We start from the raw sequence: 23,870 nt of genomic DNA, 5'->3' as shown, positions 1-23,870 counted from the left end.
GGCAATGGGATGAAGCTGGAACACAAGAGATCCCATTTAAACACAAGAAAACCTTGTATTACAGTTGAAGTGAGGGAGCACTGGCACAGGCTGCCCAGGGAGGGTGTGGAGGCTCCTTCCCTGGGAGGACTTCCAAACCCGCCTGGACGCGTTCCTGTGACCTGATCTAGGTGGATGCGTTTTGGCAGGGGGCTTGGACTAGATGGTCTCGAGAGGTCCCTTCCAACCCCTACAGTTCTACGATTCTATGAGCGTACAGGCCCTCCTGCAAGCCCATGGTGATGCAAAGTGTCCAGAGTGGCTCTCCCAAAACCACTGGGCTTCTTCCTAATAGCTACTGGGTGAAACCCACCCCAGTGAACTCTTACTGTGTCCCCGTGTCCCTGACAATTCCTCCTCATCTCCGATCTAAACCTCCCCTGCTGCAACTTGATGCAACTTGCCCTGTCATTCCTTACTGGAGAGAAGAGATCGACCCCCACCTGGCTACAACCTCCTTTCGGTTGCTCTCTGTCCCACCGTGAAAGAGCAGCGGCAGAAAAACCAAAGGCAAAAGAAAACCCGGGCAGACCATGTAACACCCCAAGCGATCATTTAATTCCCACTCAGGCCTTTCAGAAGGAAGCAGAATCTAACTACACCACAAAAAGGATCAAAGCAAAAGTGGGAGTGCGCTCAGGCCAAACTGGGAACAGCTCCCACAGGAGATGCGGTGAGGGCCGCGGGGCCCAGCCTACACGTAGCCGAGCAGCCGCGTGGTGCTGGGGAAGGCCTTGCGTAGCCCCAGGCACTTCTCCTGGTCCAGGAAGAGCGAGTTGGCCTTGACAGAGAGGTCGTGCTCCAGCGTGGCCTTGGCATGAACCAGCCTCTGCAGGCTGTCCTCGGCCTCTTGCAGCCGCTGCCGCAGGCTCTGCAGAGTCTCGTCGAGTTCATGCACCTCGCTGACGAGGCTGGAAAACAGCAAGAAGCCCTCGTCAACAGGCCCCCCACGGGCTGGTTCCTGGCACGGCGTTGCTGACGAGCCCCTTGGGCACAGCCTTTTCCCCGTCAGCGTGCTCAGACCGACTCGGACCCCCCACTTTGGGCAGCTGCATGGGAGAGCCAAGGGCAGAGCCCCTCCAGGCCTCGGGCAGGGAGGCCCGGCTCACTCGGCTCTACAGCCGTGACAACACGCAGCCGCAGCTCTGGAGCAGCTCCTGCTCCCCAGATGATGAAGGAGCAGCTGCGGTTTCCCCTTCCCCTTTGGTTTTGCGGGTTTCTTGCTTCCCCTTCCTGCATTTCCCTGGGCAAGCGTCCTCCCGACGCCCGCAGATGCCCACAGAGCAAACCAGGAGAGCTGGGAGAGGCCCACAGTGAACGTGACACACGTGGAGGACGGGAAAAGGCCCGGCATGGGAGATGCTGTGCAGGCTGTGGGGTTACAGCTGCTGTCTTGGCTGCGGAGCTCTCCCAGCACCTGCGGCTGGAAGCTCGTCGCTTCTGGTCCCGTCGGTGCACGGAGGGAGGGCCCACGCAGGAAAAAGCCCCCGTGATCCCTTTTGCCCTGCAGTGCTGCTCCCGAGGGCCAACCCCCAGCGAGTCCCCGAGGGCCGCCGGCCCGGCTCTCCCGCCTTACCGCAGCTGGGCAGGGTCCCGGCACAGCTCCATCTGTGGCCTCCGCGTGCGCTCGTCCAGCCGGCTCTGAGCCACTTTCATCGGGGGCCCTTTGTCCCTGATGGCTTTGCGGAGCACTTCGATGGTCATCTCCGTCCGGAAGATTTCCTTCAGCGTCTGGCGTGAAAGAGAAGCACAGGCAGAAATTTGAAACGTATTCCCCAGTGACCACAGCTTGTTCCTTTTCTCCCGTCTGTCTGCAGAAGAAAGAGCACTTTGTACGGGTCTGCTCAGTTCCCCAGCACTGTGCCAAGCACTGCTCTGAGGCTTTCCCCCAGGGCCAGTGCTCCGAGGCAGGTGCTCAAATGCAGCAGTGCTGCCAGGCTGTGCCAGCTGGATGCACAACCAACAGACAGTGTGCCTGGAGACAAAGTTCCAGTGCCAGCTCACCCTGCACCCAGGCGAAAGTCCCAAATACTCTGAGTTTCAAACAGCAAGTGATAAGACAACCACCTTCTGGTAGTGGCTGCCCCAGCCCTGGGAGTGTCCTAGGCCAGTCTGGATGGGGCTCGCAGCCACCTGGGCTGGTGGATGGTGTCGCTGCCCATGGCAGGGAGTTGGAACGAGGTGACCTTAAAGGTCCTGCACACCCAATGCCCTCTATTGTTCTGTGATGCCTCTTCCCGGGCCAGGTCTGCGTGGAGGGTGGTCGGTGTCCCAGGCAGGTGAGGGCATCACACACACAGGGAGGGGTTGGGCTACCTTGGCCAGGTGGGCCCGAAGCTTGTTCTTGGCATCGGCCGTCTCGGCGATGCGGTTGGTGAGGGCCACGTTCACCCTGTTGAACTGGCACCGCATCTCGGTGGCCGTCACCTCCATCAGGTTCTCGATGGAGTCCCGCAGCTGGGCGGAGGCCACCCGCTCTCTCTGCGACTGGAGGATGTTGTCGTCGCTGAACTTGGCCCACGACTCGGGCACGGAGATGCTGGTGGGGGGAAAGGAGAGGCCCGCAGTCAGCCCGTGCTGGGAAGGCCAGGCCCTGCACAGACACAGCCTTCCCTGGGGGCCTTTCCTGTCGGGGAAGGGGAGCGGCACCGAGCATCCCGGGACGGCCGGGTGCCAGCGCTGCCCGGCGCGCACTCACGTGGCATCCACCCGCTGCACCCCGTGGTAGTAGCTGATGCCGTCGGAGCAGTTCCTCAGCTGGTGGCACTTGCCGTCGATGCGGCGGGCTGCCTGCTTGTTGGCCAGGTCCTTCTCCAGCTCGTGCTGGGCCGCCCGGTTGGTCCTTAAACGCACAGGGACAGCCGTGGTGGCCACGTGTGGGTGGGACGGTCTCCTCCCCGTCCCATGGCCGCGCAGCTCCCTTTCTCCCTTCCTCCCACCACCCCCCCCATCCCTCCCGGGCAGCTCTGTGCTCCCACCAGCATCACTGCCCGCTCCCCAGGGAGATACGGGGCTCCTCCTTACATGAGCTGGGCTTTTGCCTTCTCCAGGAATAGCTGTATCCTCTCCTGGCAGGCCCTGATGCCATCCACTTCCTGGGCAGAGAGAGGCAAAGCACAAGCCATCAGAGGCCACGCTCCAGCGTCACGGCTGACAGCTCTGCTGACCTCAACTGGAAGGCGGGATCTGCGTCCAGACTTACTGTTAAAAGCTCTTTCTCCACCTCGTCATGGACAAGGTCGATGCCCATCCTCTTCTCCCGCTGCAGGAGGCACTCCCGAGCAACCTGTTGGGGAGAGGCCGTTGGTGCCGGCTGCAGGGCTTCCCGCAGGGATGCTGCCCGGCTCAGGACAGGGCAGACAAGAAAGGGGAGGTGGGCACAGAGACGAGGACAAGGGCAAGCAGCGCCCTGGGCAGCCGGTTTAGGCCACGACTAATGGGCGGCAGAGCTCGTTTCATGCAGCGGCAGCGTGAAAGCCCCGGGAGAGAGCACACGTGTCCCTGGTGCAGCGGCAGCAGTGGGCTACAGCTTGCGGCCCACGCACAGGGTGCTCACCTGGAGAGGGGCCTCTGTCTCGGCCAGAGCTCTCTCCAGCCGTGCCTTCGTCTCTCTCAGGGCATCGCTCTCCTTGATGATCTCTGCCAGCTCGTGGCAGAGCTCCGCCTTCCAAAACTCAATGTCGCTGACTCGCTGCCCCAGCTTCTTTGTGTTGTCTGCCTGGCTCTTGCTGGTCTGTTGGTATTTGTCCTGCACCAGGCGGGAGGTATCAGCCGTCAGCAGCTCCGCCTTGCGCCGGGACGTCTCCGCCTCGTGGTAGTTGCTCTGGTTGGAGCGGTACCAGTCGCCGGGGCTGTAGCGGGTGAAAAGCGCCGTTCTGTTTGACACAGAAGGCAGCATCTCGCTGGGGCTCAAGCCCTGGCAGGTGCCAGACAAGGGAGCCAGAGTGGGGTGGGTGGCAGCGGCCTTATAGTAGGCTCTGGGCATCCAGGGGAGGCCGTAGCTCTGCGGCACGGCGTAGCGAGGAGCACGGTTCTTGTAGCTCGAAGCCATGGGGCTGATGGCAGGCAGAAAGTGGGCAGGAGTTGACTTGGGGTGAGCGGATGTGGCGGTTAAGGGAGAGCCAAGCAGGTCCATTCTCTTCCGGGACGTGTCCTGCACAGAGGAGACGGGAGAAGACAACTTCCCTCAGTCAGCTCCTGCACTTGCCTGACAGCAACAGCTGAGAGCACAAACGGCGACGCACACGGCACCCACACGTGGCCTGTGCTAAAGCCCTTGAAAGCAAATCCCTCCCCAAGCGTTTGCCTAAGTCAGGGTTGGACTGTGGGGCTGGGATCCAGCACCAGGTCAGAGGAGCAAACCACGGCTGCTGAGGAGAAGGGCTGACACCGGGCCTTCATCTTCCTTCAATCTGTCAGTCCAGGGCAAGTGCACTTGCCCCTCCTCCACTGCCCATCTCTTTCTTTTGGCTGGCGTATCTGCTGACCTCAGAGGCCTCCAGGGATCATTTTCACTTGAAAAGCTCCATTGCCAGCCCCAAGGGCTGTGAAGACACAGCCGCTCCCAGCTCAGCACCAGCTGTGGGCCAGGGACTCCATCCTCATCCTCTCTGTCTTCACAGCATGAAATGCTGGGCTGAGGACTCTGCAGGGGAGCTGAGCTTTGCAGGACGGGGCCCACAGGTGACCGACCCACCCCCTCCTCCCCCAGAACAGCCATCTCTTGATCTCAAAGGAAGAAAACCGGTCTGTGGCTCACCTGACGCCAAGGGAACATGCTTGGAAGGGAGAGATCCCACAGCCTTGTCGGAGCGTCTTGTAAACAGCAGCCTTGCAGCAACCCTGGGAGGAAAGACCACACAGGAAGACTGAGCTCCTGAGAGCTGCCTATGGCACTCTGGGGGCTCTTTCTCTTTCCAGGTGGAGGTTCTCAGCCCCTTCTGAGCAGAGGGCCACCAAATGTACCCAACACACCCCAGCTGAGGGCAAACGGCCAGGAGGGTCTGCTGAGCTGGGCATGAAGCTCTTGTGTGGGTACAGGTGTCAGCCCCTGGCACAGAAGGTCCCTGCGGCAGTTGCAGGCAGCTGCCGTGTTGCAGGGACGTGTCCTTCCCCAAACCCGTCCCGTCCCTGCTGCTCCCAGCCTGGCTCAGCCCAGGGGGCTGGCGGTGCCTGGGAGCTGCTGCTCACCGTGTGCTGTCGGCTCAGTGGCCCCACGGCCAATGTGGCCCTGTCAGGGACACGGGGACACAGGCCCAGGGAGCGTTGCCAGGGGCGCAGGGGGCTCTGTGACCTCATTCTGCGTGGGCCAGTCCCAGCAGCTGAGAGGGCGGCTGGATGCAGGAATGGGCAACCTGCTCCCGGCCTCTCCTCACCCTCCCCTTCTCAAGGAGATGGAGTTGCTCTCTCTGTGAGGGAGCAAGTAGACTGCATTGAGCACTGGGATTTCTCACCACGATGAACAAGGCCATCAAAATAGATTTTTACACTGCCTACAGACAGGTGGAGAATTCTGAGTAGGTTCCAGTCCAGTGGTTTTGTATAATGAATAAAGATAAGTCCCAGCAACTAATTCAGGATATCTCAAAAATCTCACAAATCAAAGTCCGCAAGAGCATCAGGGGCAGAGAAATTTTTGTGAGTTGGCGATTTATGAAAGTTGCTGGTCCTAGAATGGGAGTTACGTGCCTTGTACCTAGATCTCGCAGAGAAGTTGTGCTTCAGTAAATAATTGCTGGAATTGGGTAATTCCATGCCAACTTGGCTTTCTTTTGAACATCTTTCTTTCAAAATCTCAAGATCTTTCTTAGAACTGCTAGTTTAACTCTGGCTGCCCAGGTGATCAGTACCTGGGTGTCCGCAGACAGCGTGAACAGCCTCTGCAGAATTCAGGATGCGCTGAAACAGCAGGTGAGAAGCTGAATTCACGGCCAGGTGGGACTTCTGCCCATAGGCTCCCAACAACGCTGTTTCCGATTTCCCTGAAAGTCTAAGGAACAATTAATTCTGCAAAGTGCCAACAGTGGTGGCCATTTCCAAATTAACTTACGTGTTCTGGGAGACAGCCCAGCTCAGTCACCAAGACAGGAACCTTTCAAAAATTATGACTCCAGGGTGACAAATTCTATGGGCAGTGGTGGAATAAAACCAAGTGCTATAGTCCAGAGTTTTTTTCTGTTGTACCTGGTGACAGGAAAAGGGGCAATGGGATGAAGCTGGAACACAAGAGATCCCATTTAAACACAAGAAAACCTTGTATTACAGTTGAAGTGAGGGAGCACTGGCACAGGCTGCCCAGGGAGGGTGTGGAGGCTCCTTCCCTGGGAGGACTTCCAAACCCGCCTGGACGCGTTCCTGTGACCTGATCTAGGTGGATGCGTTTTGGCAGGGGGCTTGGACTAGATGGTCTCGAGAGGTCCCTTCCAACCCCTACAGTTCTACGATTCTATGAGCGTACAGGCCCTCCTGCAAGCCCATGGTGATGCAAAGTGTCCAGAGTGGCTCTCCCAAAACCACTGGGCTTCTTCCTAATAACTACTGGGTGAAACCCACCCCAGTGAACTCTTACTGTGTCCCCGTGTCCCTGACAATTCCTCCTCATCTCCGATCTAAACCTCCCCTGCTGCAACTTGATGCAACTTGCCCTGTCATTCCTTACTGGAGAGAAGAGATCGACCCCCACCTGGCTACAACCTCCTTTCGGTTGCTCTCTGTCCCACCGTGAAAGAGCAGCGGCAGAAAAACCAAAGGCAAAAGAAAACCCGGGCAGACTATGTAACACCCCAAGCGATCATTTAATTCCCACTCAGGCCTTTCAGAAGGAAGCAGAATCTAACTACACCACAAAAAGGATCAAAGCAAAAGTGGGAGTGCGCTCAGGCCAAACTGGGAACAGCTCCCACAGGAGATGCGGTGAGGGCCGCGGGGCCCAGCCTACACGTAGCCGAGCAGCCGCGTGGTGCTGGGGAAGGCCTTGCGTAGCCCCAGGCACTTCTCCTGGTCCAGGAAGAGCGAGTTGGCCTTGACAGAGAGGTCGTGCTCCAGCGTGGCCTTGGCATGAACCAGCCTCTGCAGGCTGTCCTCGGCCTCTTGCAGCCGCTGCCGCAGGCTCTGCAGAGTCTCGTCGAGTTCATGCACCTCGCTGACGAGGCTGGAAAACAGCAAGAAGCCCTCGTCAACAGGCCCCCCACGGGCTGGTTCCTGGCACGGCGTTGCTGACGAGCCCCTTGGGCACAGCCTTTTCCCCGTCAGCGTGCTCAGACCGACTCGGACCCCCCACTTTGGGCAGCTGCATGGGAGAGCCAAGGGCAGAGCCCCTCCAGGCCTCGGGCAGGGAGGCCCGGCTCACTCGGCTCTACAGCCGTGACAACACGCAGCCGCAGCTCTGGAGCAGCTCCCGCTCCCCAGATGATGAAGGAGCAGCTGCGGTTTCCCCTTCCCCTTTGGTTTTGCGGGTTTCTTGCTTCCCCTTCCTGCATTTCCCTGGGCAAGCGTCCTCCCGACGCCCGCAGATGCCCACAGAGCAAACCAGGAGAGCTGGGAGAGGCCCACAGTGAACGTGACACACGTGGAGGACGGGAAAAGGCCCGGCATGGGAGATGCTGTGCAGGCTGTGGGGTTACAGCTGCTGTCTTGGCTGCGGAGCTCTCCCAGCACCTGCGGCTGGAAGCTCGTCGCTTCTGGTCCCGTCGGTGCACGGAGGGAGGGCCCACGCAGGAAAAAGCCCCCGTGATCCCTTTTGCCCTGCAGTGCTGCTCCCGAGGGCCAACCCCCAGCGAGTCCCCGAGGGCCGCCGGCCCGGCTCTCCCGCCTTACCGCAGCTGGGCAGGGTCCCGGCACAGCTCCATCTGTGGCCTCCGCGTGCGCTCGTCCAGCCGGCTCTGAGCCACTTTCATCGGGGGCCCTTTGTCCCTGATGGCTTTGCGGAGCACTTCGATGGTCATCTCCGTCCGGAAGATTTCCTTCAGCGTCTGGCGTGAAAGAGAAGCACAGGCAGAAATTTGAAACGTATTCCCCAGTGACCACAGCTTGTTCCTTTTCTCCCGTCTGTCTGCAGAAGAAAGAGCACTTTGTACGGGTCTGCTCAGTTCCCCAGCACTGTGCCAAGCACTGCTCTGAGGCTTTCCCCCAGGGCCAGTGCTCCGAGGCAGGTGCTCAAATGCAGCAGTGCTGCCAGGCTGTGCCAGCTGGATGCACAACCAACAGACAGTGTGCCTGGAGACAAAGTTCCAGTGCCAGCTCACCCTGCACCCAGGCGAAAGTCCCAAATACTCTGAGTTTCAAACAGCAAGTGATAAGACAACCACCTTCTGGTAGTGGCTGCCCCAGCCCTGGGAGTGTCCTAGGCCAGTCTGGATGGGGCTCGCAGCCACCTGGGCTGGTGGATGGTGTCGCTGCCCATGGCAGGGAGTTGGAACGAGGTGACCTTAAAGGTCCTGCACACCCAATGCCCTCTATCATTCTGTGATGCCTCTTCCCGGGCCAGGTCTGCGTGGAGGGTGGTCGGTGTCCCAGGCAGGTGAGGGCATCACACACACAGGGAGGGGTTGGGCTACCTTGGCCAGGTGGGCCCGAAGCTTGTTCTTGGCATCGGCCGTCTCGGCGATGCGGTTGGTGAGGGCCACGTTCACCCTGTTGAACTGGCACCGCATCTCGGTGGCCGTCACCTCCATCAGGTTCTCGATGGAGTCCCGCAGCTGGGCGGAGGCCACCCGCTCTCTCTGCGACTGGAGGATGTTGTCGTCGCTGAACTTGGCCCACGACTCGGGCACGGAGATGCTGGTGGGGGGAAAGGAGAGGCCCGCAGTCAGCCCGTGCTGGGAAGGCCAGGCCCTGCACAGACACAGCCTTCCCTGGGGGCCTTTCCTGTCGGGGAAGGGGAGCGGCACCGAGCATCCCGGGACGGCCGGGTGCCAGCGCTGCCCGGCGCGCACTCACGTGGCATCCACCCGCTGCACCCCGTGGTAGTAGCTGATGCCGTCGGAGCAGTTCCTCAGCTGGTGGCACTTGCCGTCGATGCGGCGGGCTGCCTGCTTGTTGGCCAGGTCCTTCTCCAGCTCGTGCTGGGCCGCCCGGTTGGTCCTTAAACGCACAGGGACAGCCGTGGTGGCCACGTGTGGGTGGGACGGTCTCCTCCCCGTCCCATGGCCGCGCAGCTCCCTTTCTCCCTTCCTCCCACCACCCCCCCCATCCCTCCCGGGCAGCTCTGTGCTCCCACCAGCATCACTGCCCGCTCCCCAGGGAGATACGGGGCTCCTCCTTACATGAGCTGGGCTTTTGCCTTCTCCAGGAATAGCTGTATCCTCTCCTGGCAGGCCCTGATGCCATCCACTTCCTGGGCAGAGAGAGGCAAAGCACAAGCCATCAGAGGCCACGCTCCAGCGTCACGGCTGACAGCTCTGCTGACCTCAACTGGAAGGCGGGATCTGCGTCCAGACTTACTGTTAAAAGCTCTTTCTCCACCTCGTCATGGACAAGGTCGATGCCCATCCTCTTCTCCCGCTGCAGGAGGCACTCCCGAGCAACCTGTTGGGGAGAGGCCGTTGGTGCCGGCTGCAGGGCTTCCCGCAGGGATGCTGCCCGGCTCAGGACAGGGCAGACAAGAAAGGGGAGGTGGGCACAGAGACGAGGACAAGGGCAAGCAGCGCCCTGGGCAGCCGGTTTAGGCCACGACTAATGGGCGGCAGAGCTCGTTTCATGCAGCGGCAGCGTGAAAGCCCCGGGAGAGAGCACACGTGTCCCTGGTGCAGCGGCAGCAGTGGGCTACAGCTTGCGGCCCACGCACAGGGTGCTCACCTGGAGAGGGGCCTCTGTCTCGGCCAGAGCTCTCTCCAGCCGTGCCTTCGTCTCTCTCAGGGCATCGCTCTCCTTGATGATCTCTGCCAGCTCGTGGCAGAGCTCCGCCTTCCAAAACTCAATGTCGCTGACTCGCTGCCCCAGCTTCTTTGTGTTGTCTGCCTGGCTCTTGCTGGTCTGTTGGTATTTGTCCTGCACCAGGCGGGAGGTATCAGCCGTCAGCAGCTCCGCCTTGCGCCGGGACGTCTCCGCCTCGTGGTAGTTGCTCTGGTTGGAGCGGTACCAGTCGCCGGGGCTGTAGCGGGTGAAAAGCGCCGTTCTGTTTGACACAGAAGGCAGCATCTCGCTGGGGCTCAAGCCCTGGCAGGTGCCAGACAAGGGAGCCAGAGTGGGGTGGGTGGCAGCGGCCTTATAGTAGGCTCTGGGCATCCAGGGGAGGCCGTAGCTCTGCGGCACGGCGTAGCGAGGAGCACGGTTCTTGTAGCTCGAAGCCATGGGGCTGATGGCAGGCAGAAAGTGGGCAGGAGTTGACTTGGGGTGAGCGGATGTGGCGGTTAAGGGAGAGCCAAGCAGGTCCATTCTCTTCCGGGACGTGTCCTGCACAGAGGAGACGGGAGAAGACAACTTCCCTCAGTCAGCTCCTGCACTTGCCTGACAGCAACAGCTGAGAGCACAAACGGCGACGCACACGGCACCCACACGTGGCCTGTGCTAAAGCCCTTGAAAGCAAATCCCTCCCCAAGCGTTTGCCTAAGTCAGGGTTGGACTGTGGGGCTGGGATCCAGCACCAGGTCAGAGGAGCAAACCACGGCTGCTGAGGAGAAGGGCTGACACCAGGCCTTCATCTTCCTTCAATCTGTCAGTCCAGGGCAAGTGCACTTGCCCCTCCTCCACTGCCCATCTCTTTCTTTTGGCTGGCGTATCTGCTGACCTCAGAGGCCTCCAGGGATCATTTTCACTTGAAAAGCTCCATTGCCAGCCCCAAGGGCTGTGAAGACACAGCCGCTCCCAGCTCAGCACCAGCTGTGGGCCAGGGACTCCATCCTCATCCTCTCTGTCTTCACAGCATGAAATGCTGGGCTGAGGACTCTGCAGGGGAGCTGAGCTTTGCAGGACGGGGCCCACAGGTGACCGACCCACCCCCTCCTCCCCCAGAACAGCCATCTCTTGATCTCAAAGGAAGAAAACCGGTCTGTGGCTCACCTGACGCCAAGGGAACATGCTTGGAAGGGAGAGATCCCACAGCCTTGTCGGAGCGTCTTGTAAACAGCAGCCTTGCAGCAACCCTGGGAGGAAAGACCACACAGGAAGACTGAGCTCCTGAGAGCTGCCTATGGCACTCTGGGGGCTCTTTCTCTTTCCAGGTGGAGGTTCTCAGCCCCTTCTGAGCAGAGGGCCACCAAATGTACCCAACACACCCCAGCTGAGGGCAAACGGCCAGGAGGGTCTGCTGAGCTGGGCATGAAGCTCTTGTGTGGGTACAGGTGTCAGCCCCTGGCACAGAAGGTCCCTGCGGCAGTTGCAGGCAGCTGCCGTGTTGCAGGGACGTGTCCTTCCCCAAACCCGTCCCGTCCCTGCTGCTCCCAGCCTGGCTCAGCCCAGGGGGCTGGCGGTGCCTGGGAGCTGCTGCTCACCGTGTGCTGTCGGCTCAGTGGCCCCACGGCCAATGTGGCCCTGTCAGGGACACGGGGACACAGGCCCAGGGAGCGTTGCCAGGGGCGCAGGGGGCTCTGTGACCTCATTCTGCGTGGGCCAGTCCCAGCAGCTGAGAGGGCGGCTGGATGCAGGAATGGGCAACCTGCTCCCGGCCTCTCCTCACCCTCCCCTTCTCAAGGAGATGGAGTTGCTCTCTCTGTGAGGGAGCAAGTAGACTGCATTGAGCACTGGGATTTCTCACCACGATGAACAAGGCCATCAAAATAGATTTTTACACTGCCTACAGACAGGTGGAGAATTCTGAGTAGGTTCCAGTCCAGTGGTTTTGTATAATGAATAAAGATAAGTCCCAGCAACTAATTCAGGATATCTCAAAAATCTCACAAATCAAAGTCCGCAAGAGCATCAGGGGCAGAGAAATTTTTGTGAGTTGGCGATTTATGAAAGTTGCTGGTCCTAGAATGGGAGTTACGTGCCTTGTACCTAGATCTCGCAGAGAAGTTGTGCTTCAGTAAATAATTGCTGGAATTGGGTAATTCCATGCCAACTTGGCTTTCTTTTGAACATCTTTCTTTCAAAATCTCAAGATCTTTCTTAGAACTGCTAGTTTAACTCTGGCTGCCCAGGTGATCAGTACCTGGGTGTCCGCAGACAGCGTGAACAGCCTCTGCAGAATTCAGGATGCGCTGAAACAGCAGGTGAGAAGCTGAATTCACGGCCAGGTGGGACTTCTGCCCATAGGCTCCCAACAACGCTGTTTCCGATTTCCCTGAAAGCCTAAGGAACAATTAATTCTGCAAAGTGCCAACAGTGGTGGCCATTTCCAAATTAACTTACGTGTTCTGGGAGACAGCCCAGCTCAGTCACCAAGACAGGAACCTTTCAAAAATTATGACTCCAGGGTGACAAATTCTATGGGCAGTGGTGGAATAAAACCAAGTGCTATAGTCCAGAGTTTTTTTCTGTTGTACCTGGTGACAGGAAAAGGGGCAATGGGATGAAGCTGGAACACAAGAGATCCCATTTAAACACAAGAAAACCTTGTATTACAGTTGAAGTGAGGGAGCACTGGCACAGGCTGCCCAGGGAGGGTGTGGAGGCTCCTTCCCTGGGAGGACTTCCAAACCCGCCTGGACGCGTTCCTGTGACCTGATCTAGGTGGATGCGTTTTGGCAGGGGGCTTGGACTAGATGGTCTCGAGAGGTCCCTTCCAACCCCTACAGTTCTACGATTCTATGAGCGTACAGGCCCTCCTGCAAGCCCGTGGTGATGCAAAGTGTCCAGAGTGGCTCTCCCAAAACCACTGGGCTTCTTCCTAATAGCTACTGGGTGAAACCCACCCCAGTGAACTCTTACTGTGTCCCCGTGTCCCTGACAATTCCTCCTCATCTCCGATCTAAACCTCCCCTGCTGCAACTTGATGCAACTTGCCCTGTCATTCCTTACTGGAGAGAAGAGATCGACCCCCACCTGGCTACAACCTCCTTTCGGTTGCTCTCTGTCCCACCGTGAAAGAGCAGCGGCAGAAAAACCAAAGGCAAAAGAAAACCCGGGCAGACCATGTAACACCCCAAGCGATCATTTAATTCCCACTCAGGCCTTTCAGAAGGAAGCAGAATCTAACTATGCCACAAAAAGGATCAAAGCAAAAGTGGGAGTGCGCTCAGGCCAAACTGGGAACAGCTCCCACAGGAGATGCGGTGAGGGCCGCGGGGCCCAGCCTACACGTAGCCGAGCAGCCGCGTGGTGCTGGGGAAGGCCTTGCGTAGCCCCAGGCACTTCTCCTGGTCCAGGAAGAGCGAGTTGGCCTTGACAGAGAGGTCGTGCTCCAGCGTGGCCTTGGCATGAACCAGCCTCTGCAGGCTGTCCTCGGCCTCTTGCAGCCGCTGCCGCAGGCTCTGCAGAGTCTCGTCGAGTTCATGCACCTCGCTGACGAGGCTGGAAAACAGCAAGAAGCCCTCGTCAACAGGCCCCCCACGGGCTGGTTCCTGGCACGGCGTTGCTGACGAGCCCCTTGGGCACAGCCTTTTCCCCGTCAGCGTGCTCAGACCGACTCGGACCCCCCACTTTGGGCAGCTGCATGGGAGAGCCAAGGGCAGAGCCCCTCCAGGCCTCGGGCAGGGAGGCCCGGCTCACTCGGCTCTACAGCCGTGACAACACGCAGCCGCAGCTCTGGAGCAGCTCCCGCTCCCCAGATGATGAAGGAGCAGCTGCGGTTTCCCCTTCCCCTTTGGTTTTGCGGGTTTCTTGCTTCCCCTTCCTGCATTTCCCTGGGCAAGCGTCCTCCCGACGCCCGCAGATGCCCACAGAGCAAACCAGGAGAGCTGGGAGAGGCCCACAGTGAACGTGACACACGTGGAGGACGGGAAAAGGCCCGGCATGGGAGATGCTGTGCAGGCTGTGGGGTTACAGCTGCTGTCTTGGCTGCGGAGCTCTCCCAGCACCTGCGGCTGGAAGCTCGTCGCTTCTGGTCCCGTCGGTGCACGGAGGGAGGGCCCACGCAGGAAAAAGCCCCCGTGATCCCTTTTGCCCTGCAGTGCTGCTCCCGAGGGCCAACCCCCAGCGAGTCCCCGAGGGCCGCCGGCCCGGCTCTCCCGCCTTACCGCAGCTGGGCAGGGTCCCGGCACAGCTCCATCTGTGGCCTCCGCGTGCGCTCGTCCAGCCGGCTCTGAGCCACTTTCATCGGGGGCCCTTTGTCCCTGATGGCTTTGCGGAGCACTTCGATGGTCATCTCCGTCCGGAAGATTTCCTTCAGCGTCTGGCGTGAAAGAGAAGCACAGGCAGAAATTTGAAACGTATTCCCCAGTGACCACAGCTTGTTCCTTTTCTCCCGTCTGTCTGCAGAAGAAAGAGCACTTTGTACGGGTCTGCTCAGTTCCCCAGCACTGTGCCAAGCACTGCTCTGAGGCTTTCCCCCAGGGCCAGTGCTCCGAGGCAGGTGCTCAAATGCAGCAGTGCTGCCAGGCTGTGCCAGCTGGATGCACAACCAACAGACAGTGTGCCTGGAGACAAAGTTCCAGTGCCAGCTCACCCTGCACCCAGGCGAAAGTCCCAAATACTCTGAGTTTCAAACAGCAAGTGATAAGACAACCACCTTCTGGTAGTGGCTGCCCCAGCCCTGGGAGTGTCCTAGGCCAGTCTGGATGGGGCTCGCAGCCACCTGGGCTGGTGGATGGTGTCGCTGCCCATGGCAGGGAGTTGGAACGAGGTGACCTTAAAGGTCCTGCACACCAATGCCCTCTATCGTTCTGTGATGCCTCTTCCCGGGCCAGGTCTGCGTGGAGGGTGGTCGGTGTCCCAGGCAGGTGAGGGCATCACACACACAGGGAGGGGTTGGGCTACCTTGGCCAGGTGGGCCCGAAGCTTGTTCTTGGCATCGGCCGTCTCGGCGATGCGGTTGGTGAGGGCCACGTTCACCCTGTTGAACTGGCACCGCATCTCGGTGGCCGTCACCTCCATCAGGTTCTCGATGGAGTCCCGCAGCTGGGCGGAGGCCACCCGCTCTCTCTGCGACTGGAGGATGTTGTCGTCGCTGAACTTGGCCCACGACTCGGGCACGGAGATGCTGGTGGGGGGAAAGGAGAGGCCCGCAGTCAGCCCGTGCTGGGAAGGCCAGGCCCTGCACAGACACAGCCTTCCCTGGGGGCCTTTCCTGTCGGGGAAGGGGAGCGGCACCGAGCATCCCGGGACGGCCGGGTGCCAGCGCTGCCCGGCGCGCACTCACGTGGCATCCACCCGCTGCACCCCGTGGTAGTAGCTGATGCCGTCGGAGCAGTTCCTCAGCTGGTGGCACTTGCCGTCGATGCGGCGGGCTGCCTGCTTGTTGGCCAGGTCCTTCTCCAGCTCGTGCTGGGCCGCCCGGTTGGTCCTTAAACGCACAGGGACAGCCGTGGTGGCCACGTGTGGGTGGGACGGTCTCCTCCCCGTCCCATGGCCGCGCAGCTCCCTTTCTCCCTTCCTCCCACCACCCCCCCCATCCCTCCCGGGCAGCTCTGTGCTCCCACCAGCATCACTGCCCGCTCCCCAGGGAGATACGGGGCTCCTCCTTACATGAGCTGGGCTTTTGCCTTCTCCAGGAATAGCTGTATCCTCTCCTGGCAGGCCCTGATGCCATCCACTTCCTGGGCAGAGAGAGGCAAAGCACAAGCCATCAGAGGCCACGCTCCAGCGTCACGGCTGACAGCTCTGCTGACCTCAACTGGAAGGCGGGATCTGCGTCCAGACTTACTGTTAAAAGCTCTTTCTCCACCTCGTCATGGACAAGGTCGATGCCCATCCTCTTCTCCCGCTGCAGGAGGCACTCCCGAGCAACCTGTTGGGGAGAGGCCGTTGGTGCCGGCTGCAGGGCTTCCCGCAGGGATGCTGCCCGGCTCAGGACAGGGCAGACAAGAAAGGGGAGGTGGGCACAGAGACGAGGACAAGGGCAAGCAGCGCCCTGGGCAGCCGGTTTAGGCCACGACTAATGGGCGGCAGAGCTCGTTTCATGCAGCGGCAGCGTGAAAGCCCCGGGAGAGAGCACACGTGTCCCTGGTGCAGCGGCAGCAGTGGGCTACAGCTTGCGGCCCACGCACAGGGTGCTCACCTGGAGAGGGGCCTCTGTCTCGGCCAGAGCTCTCTCCAGCCGTGCCTTCGTCTCTCTCAGGGCATCGCTCTCCTTGATGATCTCTGCCAGCTCGTGGCAGAGCTCCGCCTTCCAAAACTCAATGTCGCTGACTCGCTGCCCCAGCTTCTTTGTGTTGTCTGCCTGGCTCTTGCTGGTCTGTTGGTATTTGTCCTGCACCAGGCGGGAGGTATCAGCCGTCAGCAGCTCCGCCTTGCGCCGGGACGTCTCCGCCTCGTGGTAGTTGCTCTGGTTGGAGCGGTACCAGTCGCCGGGGCTGTAGCGGGTGAAAAGCGCCGTTCTGTTTGACACAGAAGGCAGCATCTCGCTGGGGCTCAAGCCCTGGCAGGTGCCAGACAAGGGAGCCAGAGTGGGGTGGGTGGCAGCGGCCTTATAGTAGGCTCTGGGCATCCAGGGGAGGCCGTAGCTCTGCGGCACGGCGTAGCGAGGAGCACGGTTCTTGTAGCTCGAAGCCATGGGGCTGATGGCAGGCAGAAAGTGGGCAGGAGTTGACTTGGGGTGAGCGGATGTGGCGGTTAAGGGAGAGCCAAGCAGGTCCATTCTCTTCCGGGACGTGTCCTGCACAGAGGAGACGGGAGAAGACAACTTCCCTCAGTCAGCTCCTGCACTTGCCTGACAGCAACAGCTGAGAGCACAAACGGCGACGCACACGGCACCCACACGTGGCCTGTGCTAAAGCCCTTGAAAGCAAATCCCTCCCCAAGCGTTTGCCTAAGTCAGGGTTGGACTGTGGGGCTGGGATCCAGCACCAGGTCAGAGGAGCAAACCACGGCTGCTGAGGAGAAGGGCTGACACCGGGCCTTCATCTTCCTTCAATCTGTCAGTCCAGGGCAAGTGCACTTGCCCCTCCTCCACTGCCCATCTCTTTCTTTTGGCTGGCGTATCTGCTGACCTCAGAGGCCTCCAGGGATCATTTTCACTTGAAAAGCTCCATTGCCAGCCCCGAGGGCTGTGAAGACACAGCCGCTCCCAGCTCAGCACCAGCTGTGGGCCAGGGACTCCATCCTCATCCTCTCTGTCTTCACAGCATGAAATGCTGGGCTGAGGACTCTGCAGGGGAGCTGAGCTTTGCAGGACGGGGCCCACAGGTGACCGACCCACCCCCCTCCTCCCCCAGAACAGCCATCTCTTGATCTCAAAGGAAGAAAACCGGTCTGTGGCTCACCTGACGCCAAGGGAACATGCTTGGAAGGGAGAGATCCCACAGCCTTGTCGGAGCGTCTTGTAAACAGCAGCCTTGCAGCAACCCTGGGAGGAAAGACCACACAGGAAGACTGAGCTCCTGAGAGCTGCCTATGGCACTCTGGGGGCTCTTTCTCTTTCCAGGTGGAGGTTCTCAGCCCCTTCTGAGCAGAGGGCCACCAAATGTACCCAACACACCCCAGCTGAGGGCAAACGGCCAGGAGGGTCTGCTGAGCTGGGCATGAAGCTCTTTGTGTGGGTACAGGTGTCAGCCCCTGGCACAGAAGGTCCCTGCGGCAGTTGCAGGCAGCTGCCGTGTTGCAGGGACGTGTCCTTCCCCAAACCCGTCCCGTCCCTGCTGCTCCCAGCCTGGCTCAGCCCAGGGGGCTGGCGGTGCCTGGGAGCTGCTGCTCACCGTGTGCTGTCGGCTCAGTGGCCCCACGGCCAATGTGGCCCTGTCAGGGACACGGGGACACAGGCCCAGGGAGCGTTGCCAGGGGCGCAGGGGGCTCTGTGACCTCATTCTGCGTGGGCCAGTCCCAGCAGCTGAGAGGGCGGCTGGATGCAGGAATGGGCAACCTGCTCCCGGCCTCTCCTCACCCTCCCCTTCTCAAGGAGATGGAGTTGCTCTCTCTGTGAGGGAGCAAGTAGACTGCATTGAGCACTGGGATTTCTCACCACGATGAACAAGGCCATCAAAATAGATTTTTACACTGCCTACAGACAGGTGGAGAATTCTGAGTAGGTTCCAGTCCAGTGGTTTTGTATAATGAATAAAGATAAGTCCCAGCAACTAATTCAGGATATCTCAAAAATCTCACAAATCAAAGTCCGCAAGAGCATCAGGGGCAGAGAAATTTTTGTGAGTTGGCGATTTATGAAAGTTGCTGGTCCTAGAATGGGAGTTACGTGCCTTGTACCTAGATCTCGCAGAGAAGTTGTGCTTCAGTAAATAATTGCTGGAATTGGGTAATTCCATGCCAACTTGGCTTTCTTTTGAACATCTTTCTTTCAAAATCTCAAGATCTTTCTTAGAACTGCTAGTTTAACTCTGGCTGCCCAGGTGATCAGTACCTGGGTGTCCGCAGACAGCGTGAACAGCCTCTGCAGAATTCAGGATGCGCTGAAACAGCAGGTGAGAAGCTGAATTCACGGCCAGGTGGGACTTCTGCCCATAGGCTCCCAACAACGCTGTTTCCGATTTCCCTGAAAGTCTAAGGAACAATTAATTCTGCAAAGTGCCAACAGTGGTGGCCATTTCCAAATTAACTTACGTGTTCTGGGAGACAGCCCAGCTCAGTCACCAAGACAGGAACCTTTCAAAAATTATGACTCCAGGGTGACAAATTCTATGGGCAGTGGTGGAATAAAACCAAGTGCTATAGTCCAGAGTTTTTTTCTGTTGTACCTGGTGACAGGAAAAGGGGCAATGGGATGAAGCTGGAACACAAGAGATCCCATTTAAACACAAGAAAACCTTGTATTACAGTTGAAGTGAGGGAGCACTGGCACAGGCTGCCCAGGGAGGGTGTGGAGGCTCCTTCCCTGGGAGGACTTCCAAACCCGCCTGGACGCGTTCCTGTGACCTGATCTAGGTGGATGCGTTTTGGCAGGGGGCTTGGACTAGATGGTCTCGAGAGGTCCCTTCCAACCCCTACAGTTCTACGATTCTATGAGCGTACAGGCCCTCCTGCAAGCCCGTGGTGATGCAAAGTGTCCAGAGTGGCTCTCCCAAAACCACTGGGCTTCTTCCTAATAGCTACTGGGTGAAACCCACCCCAGTGAACTCTTACTGTGTCCCCGTGTCCCTGACAATTCCTCCTCATCTCCGATCTAAACCTCCCCTGCTGCAACTTGATGCAACTTGCCCTGTCATTCCTTACTGGAGAGAAGAGATCGACCCCCACCTGGCTACAACCTCCTTTCGGTTGCTCTCTGTCCCACCGTGAAAGAGCAGCGGCAGAAAAACCAAAGGCAAAAGAAAACCCGGGCAGACCATGTAACACCCCAAGCGATCATTTAATTCCCACTCAGGCCTTTCAGAAGGAAGCAGAATCTAACTACGCCACAAAAAGGATCAAAGCAAAAGTGGGAGTGCGCTCAGGCCAAACTGGGAACAGCTCCCACAGGAGATGCGGTGAGGGCCGCGGGGCCCAGCCTACACGTAGCCGAGCAGCCGCGTGGTGCTGGGGAAGGCCTTGCGTAGCCCCAGGCACTTCTCCTGGTCCAGGAAGAGCGAGTTTGGCCTTGACAGAGAGGTCGTGCTCCAGCGTGGCCTTGGCATGAACCAGCCTCTGCAGGGCTGTCCTCGGCCTCTTGCAGCCGCTGCCGCAGGCTCTGCAGAGTCCTCGTCGAGTTCATGCACCTCGCTGACGAGGCTGGAAAACAGCAAGAAGCCCTCGTCAACAGGCCCCCCACGGGCTGGTTCTGGCACGGCGTTGCTGACGAGCCCCTTGGGCACAGCCTTTTCCCCGTCAGCGTGCTCAGACCGACTCGGGACCCCCCACTTTGGGCAGCTGCATGGGAGAGCCAAGGGCAGAGCCCCTCCAGGCCTCGGGCAGGGAGGCCCGGCTCACTCGGCTCTACAGCCGTGACAACACGCAGCCGCAGCTCTGGAGCAGCTCCTGCTCCCCAGATGATGAAGGAGCAGCTGCGGTTTCCCCTTCCCCTTTGGTTTTGCGGGTTTCTTGCTTCCCCTTCCTGCATTTTCCCTGGGCAAGCGTCCTCCCGACGCCCGCAGATGCCCACAGAGCAAACCAGGAGAGCTGGGAGAGGCCCACAGTGAACGTGACACACGTGGAGGACGGGAAAAGGCCCGGCATGGGAGATGCTGTGCAGGCTGTGGGGTTACAGCTGCTGTCTTGGCTGCGGAGCTCTCCCAGCACCTGCGGGCTGGAAGCCTCGTCGCTTCTGGTCCCGTCGGTGCACGGAGGGAGGGCCCACGCAGGAAAAAGCCCCCGTGATCCCTTTTGCCCTGCAGTGCTGCTCCCGAGGGCCAACCCCCAGCGAGTCCCCGAGGGCCGCCGGCCCGGCTCTCCCGCCTTACGCAGCTGGGCAGGGTCCCGGCACAGCTCCATCTGTGGCCTCCGCGTGCGCTCGTCCAGCCGGCTCTGAGCCACTTTCATCGGGGGCCCTTTGTCCCTGATGGCTTTGCGGAGCACTTCGATGGTCATCTCCGTCCGGAAGATTTCCTTCAGCGTCTGGCGTGAAAGAGAAGCACAGGCAGAAATTTGAAACGTATTCCCCAGTGACCACAGCTTGTTCCTTTTCTCCCGTCTGTCTGCAGAAGAAAGAGCACTTTGTACGGGTCTGCTCAGTTCCCCAGCACTGTGCCAAGCACTGCTCTGAGGCTTTCCCCAGGGCCAGTGCTCCGAGGCAGGTGCTCAAATGCAGCAGTGCTGCCAGGCTGTGCCAGCTGGATGCACAAACCAACAGACAGTGTGCCTGGAGACAAAGTTCCAGTGCCAGCTCACCCTGCACCCAGGCGAAAGTCCCAAATACTCTGAGTTTCAAACAGCAAGTGATAAGACAACCACCTTCTGGTAGTGGCTGCCCCAGCCCTGGAGTGTCCTAGGCCAGTCTGGATGGGGCTCGCAGCCACCTGGGCTGGTGGATGGTGTCGCTGCCCATGGCAGGGAGTTGGAACGAGGGTGACCTTAAAGGTCCTGCACACCAATGCCCTCTATCGTTCTGTGATGCCTCTTCCCGGGCCAGGTCTGCGTGGAGGGTGGTCGGTGTCCCAGGCAGGTGAGGGCATCACACACACAGGGAGGGGTTGGGCTACCTTGGCCAGGTGGGCCCGAAGCTTGTTCTTAGGCATCGGCCGTCTCGGCGATGCGGTTGGTGAGGGCCACGTTCACCCTGTTGAACTGGCACCGCATCTCGGTGGCCGTCACCTCCATCAGGTTCTCGATGGAGTCCCGCAGCTGGGCGGAGGCCACCCGCTCTCTCTGCGACTGGAGGATGTTGTCGTCGCTGAACTTGGCCCACGACTCGGGCACGGAGATGCTGGTGGGGGGAAAGGAGAGGCCCGCAGTCAGCCCGTGCTGGGAAGGCCAGGCCCTGCACAGACACAGCCTTCCCTGGGGGCCTTTCCTGTCGGGGAAGGGGAGCGGCACCGAGCATCCCGGGACGGCCGGGTGCCAGCGCTGCCCGGCGCGCACTCACGTGGCATCCACCCGCTGCACCCCGTGGTAGTAGCTGATGCCGTCGGAGCAGTTCCTCAGCTGGTGGCACTTGCCGTCGATGCGGCGGGCTGCCTGCTTGTTGGCCAGGTCCTTCTCCAGCTCGTGCTGGGCCGCCCGGTTGGTCCTTAAACGCACAGGGACAGCCGTGGTGGCCACGTGTGGGTGGGACGGTCTCCTCCCCGTCCCATGGCCGCGCAGCTCCCTTTCTCCCTTCCTCCCACCACCCCCCCCATCCCTCCCGGGCAGCTCTGTGCTCCCACCAGCATCACTGCCCGCTCCCCAGGGAGATACGGGGCTCCTCCTTACATGAGCTGGGCTTTTGCCTTCTCCAGGAATAGCTGTATCCTCTCCTGGCAGGCCCTGATGCCATCCACTTCCTGGGCAGAGAGAGGCAAAGCACAAGCCATCAGAGGCCACGCTCCAGCGTCACGGCTGACAGCTCTGCTGACCTCAACTGGAAGGCGGGATCTGCGTCCAGACTTACTGTTAAAAGCTCTTTCTCCACCTCGTCATGGACAAGGTCGATGCCCATCCTCTTCTCCCGCTGCAGGAGGCACTCCCGAGCAACCTGTTGGGGAGAGGCCGTTGGTGCCGGCTGCAGGGCTTCCCGCAGGGATGCTGCCCGCTCAGGACAGGGCAGACAAGAAAGGGGAGGTGGGCACAGAGACGAGGACAAGGGCAAGCAGCGCCCTGGGGCAGCCGGTTTAGGCCACGGACTAATGGGCGGCAGAGCTCGTTTCATGCAGCGGCAGCGTGAAAGCCCCGGGAGAGAGCACACGTGTCCCCTGGTGCAGCGGCAGCAGTGGGCTACAGCTTGCGGCCCACGCACAGGGTGCTCACCTGGAGAGGGGCCCTCTGTCTCGGCCAGAGCTCTCCTCCAGCCGTGCCTTCGTCTCTCTCAGGGCATCGCTCTCCTTGATGATCTCTGCCAGCTCGTGGCAGAGCTCCGCCTTCCAAAACTCAATGTCGCTGACTCGCTGCCCCAGCTTCTTTGTGTTGTCTGCCTGGCTCTTGCTGGTCTGTTGGTATTTGTCCTGCACCAGGCGGGAGGTATCAGCCGTCAGCAGCTCCGCCTTGCGCCGGGACGTCTCCGCCTCGTGGTAGTTGCTCTGGTTGGAGCGGGGTACCAGTCGCCGGGGCTGTAGCGGGTGAAAAGCGCCGTTCTGTTTGACACAGAAGGCAGCATCTCGCTGGGGCTCAAGCCCTGGCAGGTGCCAGACAAGGGAGCCAGAGTGGGGTGGGTGGCAGCGGCCTTATAGTAGGCTCTGGGCATCCAGGGGAGGCCGTAGCTCTGCGGCACGGCGTAGCGAGGAGCACGGTTCTTGTAGCTCGAAGCCATGGGGCTGATGGCAGGCAGAAAGTGGGCAGGAGTTGACTTGGGGTGAGCGGATGTGGCGGTTAAGGGAGAGCCAAGCAGGTCCATTCTCTTCCGGGACGTGTCCTGCACAGAGGAGACGGGAGAAGACAACTTCCCTCAGTCAGCTCCTGCACTTGCCTGACAGCAACAGCTGAGAGCACAAACGGCGACGCACACGGCACCCACACGTGGCCTGTGCTAAAGCCCTTGAAAGCAAATCCCTCCCCAAGCGTTTGCCTAAGTCAGGGTTGGACTGTGGGGCTGGGATCCAGCACCAGGTCAGAGGAGCAAACCACGGCTGCTGAGGAGAAGGGCTGACACCGGGCCTTCATCTTCCTTCAATCTGTCAGTCCAGGGCAAGTGCACTTGCCCCTCCTCCACTGCCCATCTCTTTCTTTTGGCTGGCGTATCTGCTGACCTCAGAGGCCTCCAGGGATCATTTTCACTTGAAAAGCTCCATTGCCAGCCCCGAGGGCTGTGAAGACACAGCCGCTCCCAGCTCAGCACCAGCTGTGGGCCAGGGACTCCATCCTCATCCTCTCTGTCTTCACAGCATGAAATGCTGGGCTGAGGACTCTGCAGGGGAGCTGAGCTTTGCAGGACGGGGCCCACAGGTGACCGACCCACCCCCTCCTCCCCCAGAACAGCCATCTCTTGATCTCAAAGGAAGAAAACCGGTCTGTGGCTCACCTGACGCCAAGGGAACATGCTTGGAAGGGAGAGATCCCACAGCCTTGTCGGAGCGTCTTGTAAACAGCAGCCTTGCAGCAACCCTGGGAGGAAAGACCACACAGGAAGACTGAGCTCCTGAGAGCTGCCTATGGCACTCTGGGGGCTCTTTCTCTTTCCAGTGGAGGTTCTCAGCCCCTTCTGAGCAGAGGGCCACCAAATGTACCCAACACACCCCAGCTGAGGGCAAACGGCCAGGAGGGTCTGCTGAGCTGGGCATGAAGCTCTTGTGTGGGTACAGGTGTCAGCCCCTGGCACAGAAGGTCCCTGCGGCAGTTGCAGGGCAGCTGCCGTGTTGCAGGGA

At 59.9% G+C, this 23,870-nt stretch overlaps 3 protein-coding genes and 1 pseudogene across 3 annotated transcripts; all 4 read right to left on the bottom strand.

The window, feature by feature from the left end:
• Positions 1–733: 733 nt before the first annotated feature.
• On the bottom strand, positions 734–4,174 carry LOC133628852 (tektin-3-like). Its single transcript, XM_062018667.1, has 7 exons — positions 3,596–4,174; positions 3,242–3,325; positions 3,064–3,134; positions 2,738–2,881; positions 2,356–2,578; positions 1,616–1,770; positions 734–950 (listed from the first exon to the last, which is right to left on the bottom strand). Exons 1-7 carry the CDS (start codon positions 4,172–4,174, stop codon positions 734–736), a joined length of 1,473 nt encoding a protein of 490 aa, XP_061874651.1.
• Positions 4,175–6,972: 2,798 nt separating this feature from the next.
• On the bottom strand, positions 6,973–10,413 carry LOC133628853 (tektin-3-like). The gene is made up of 7 exons (XM_062018669.1): positions 9,835–10,413; positions 9,481–9,564; positions 9,303–9,373; positions 8,977–9,120; positions 8,595–8,817; positions 7,855–8,009; positions 6,973–7,189 (listed from the first exon to the last, which is right to left on the bottom strand). The coding sequence occupies exons 1-7, from the start codon at positions 10,411–10,413 to the stop codon at positions 6,973–6,975; spliced, it is 1,473 nt and encodes a 490-aa protein (XP_061874653.1).
• A 2,798-nt stretch (positions 10,414–13,211) lies between these two features.
• LOC133628850 (tektin-3-like) lies at positions 13,212–16,651 on the bottom strand. The gene is made up of 7 exons (XM_062018665.1): positions 16,073–16,651; positions 15,719–15,802; positions 15,541–15,611; positions 15,215–15,358; positions 14,833–15,055; positions 14,094–14,248; positions 13,212–13,428 (listed from the first exon to the last, which is right to left on the bottom strand). The coding sequence occupies exons 1-7, from the start codon at positions 16,649–16,651 to the stop codon at positions 13,212–13,214; spliced, it is 1,473 nt and encodes a 490-aa protein (XP_061874649.1).
• Positions 16,652–19,451: 2,800 nt separating this feature from the next.
• LOC133628882 (tektin-3-like) lies at positions 19,452–22,903 on the bottom strand (annotated as a pseudogene).
• Positions 22,904–23,870: the final 967 nt, after the last annotated feature.

The sequence above is a fragment of the Colius striatus genome, chromosome Z, assembly GCF_028858725.1.
Source record: "Colius striatus isolate bColStr4 chromosome Z, bColStr4.1.hap1, whole genome shotgun sequence".
Lineage (NCBI taxonomy): Eukaryota > Metazoa > Chordata > Aves > Coliiformes > Coliidae > Colius > Colius striatus.
The sequence above is the reverse complement of the archived record's forward strand: the minus strand, read 5'-3'. Positions and strand labels throughout refer to the sequence as shown.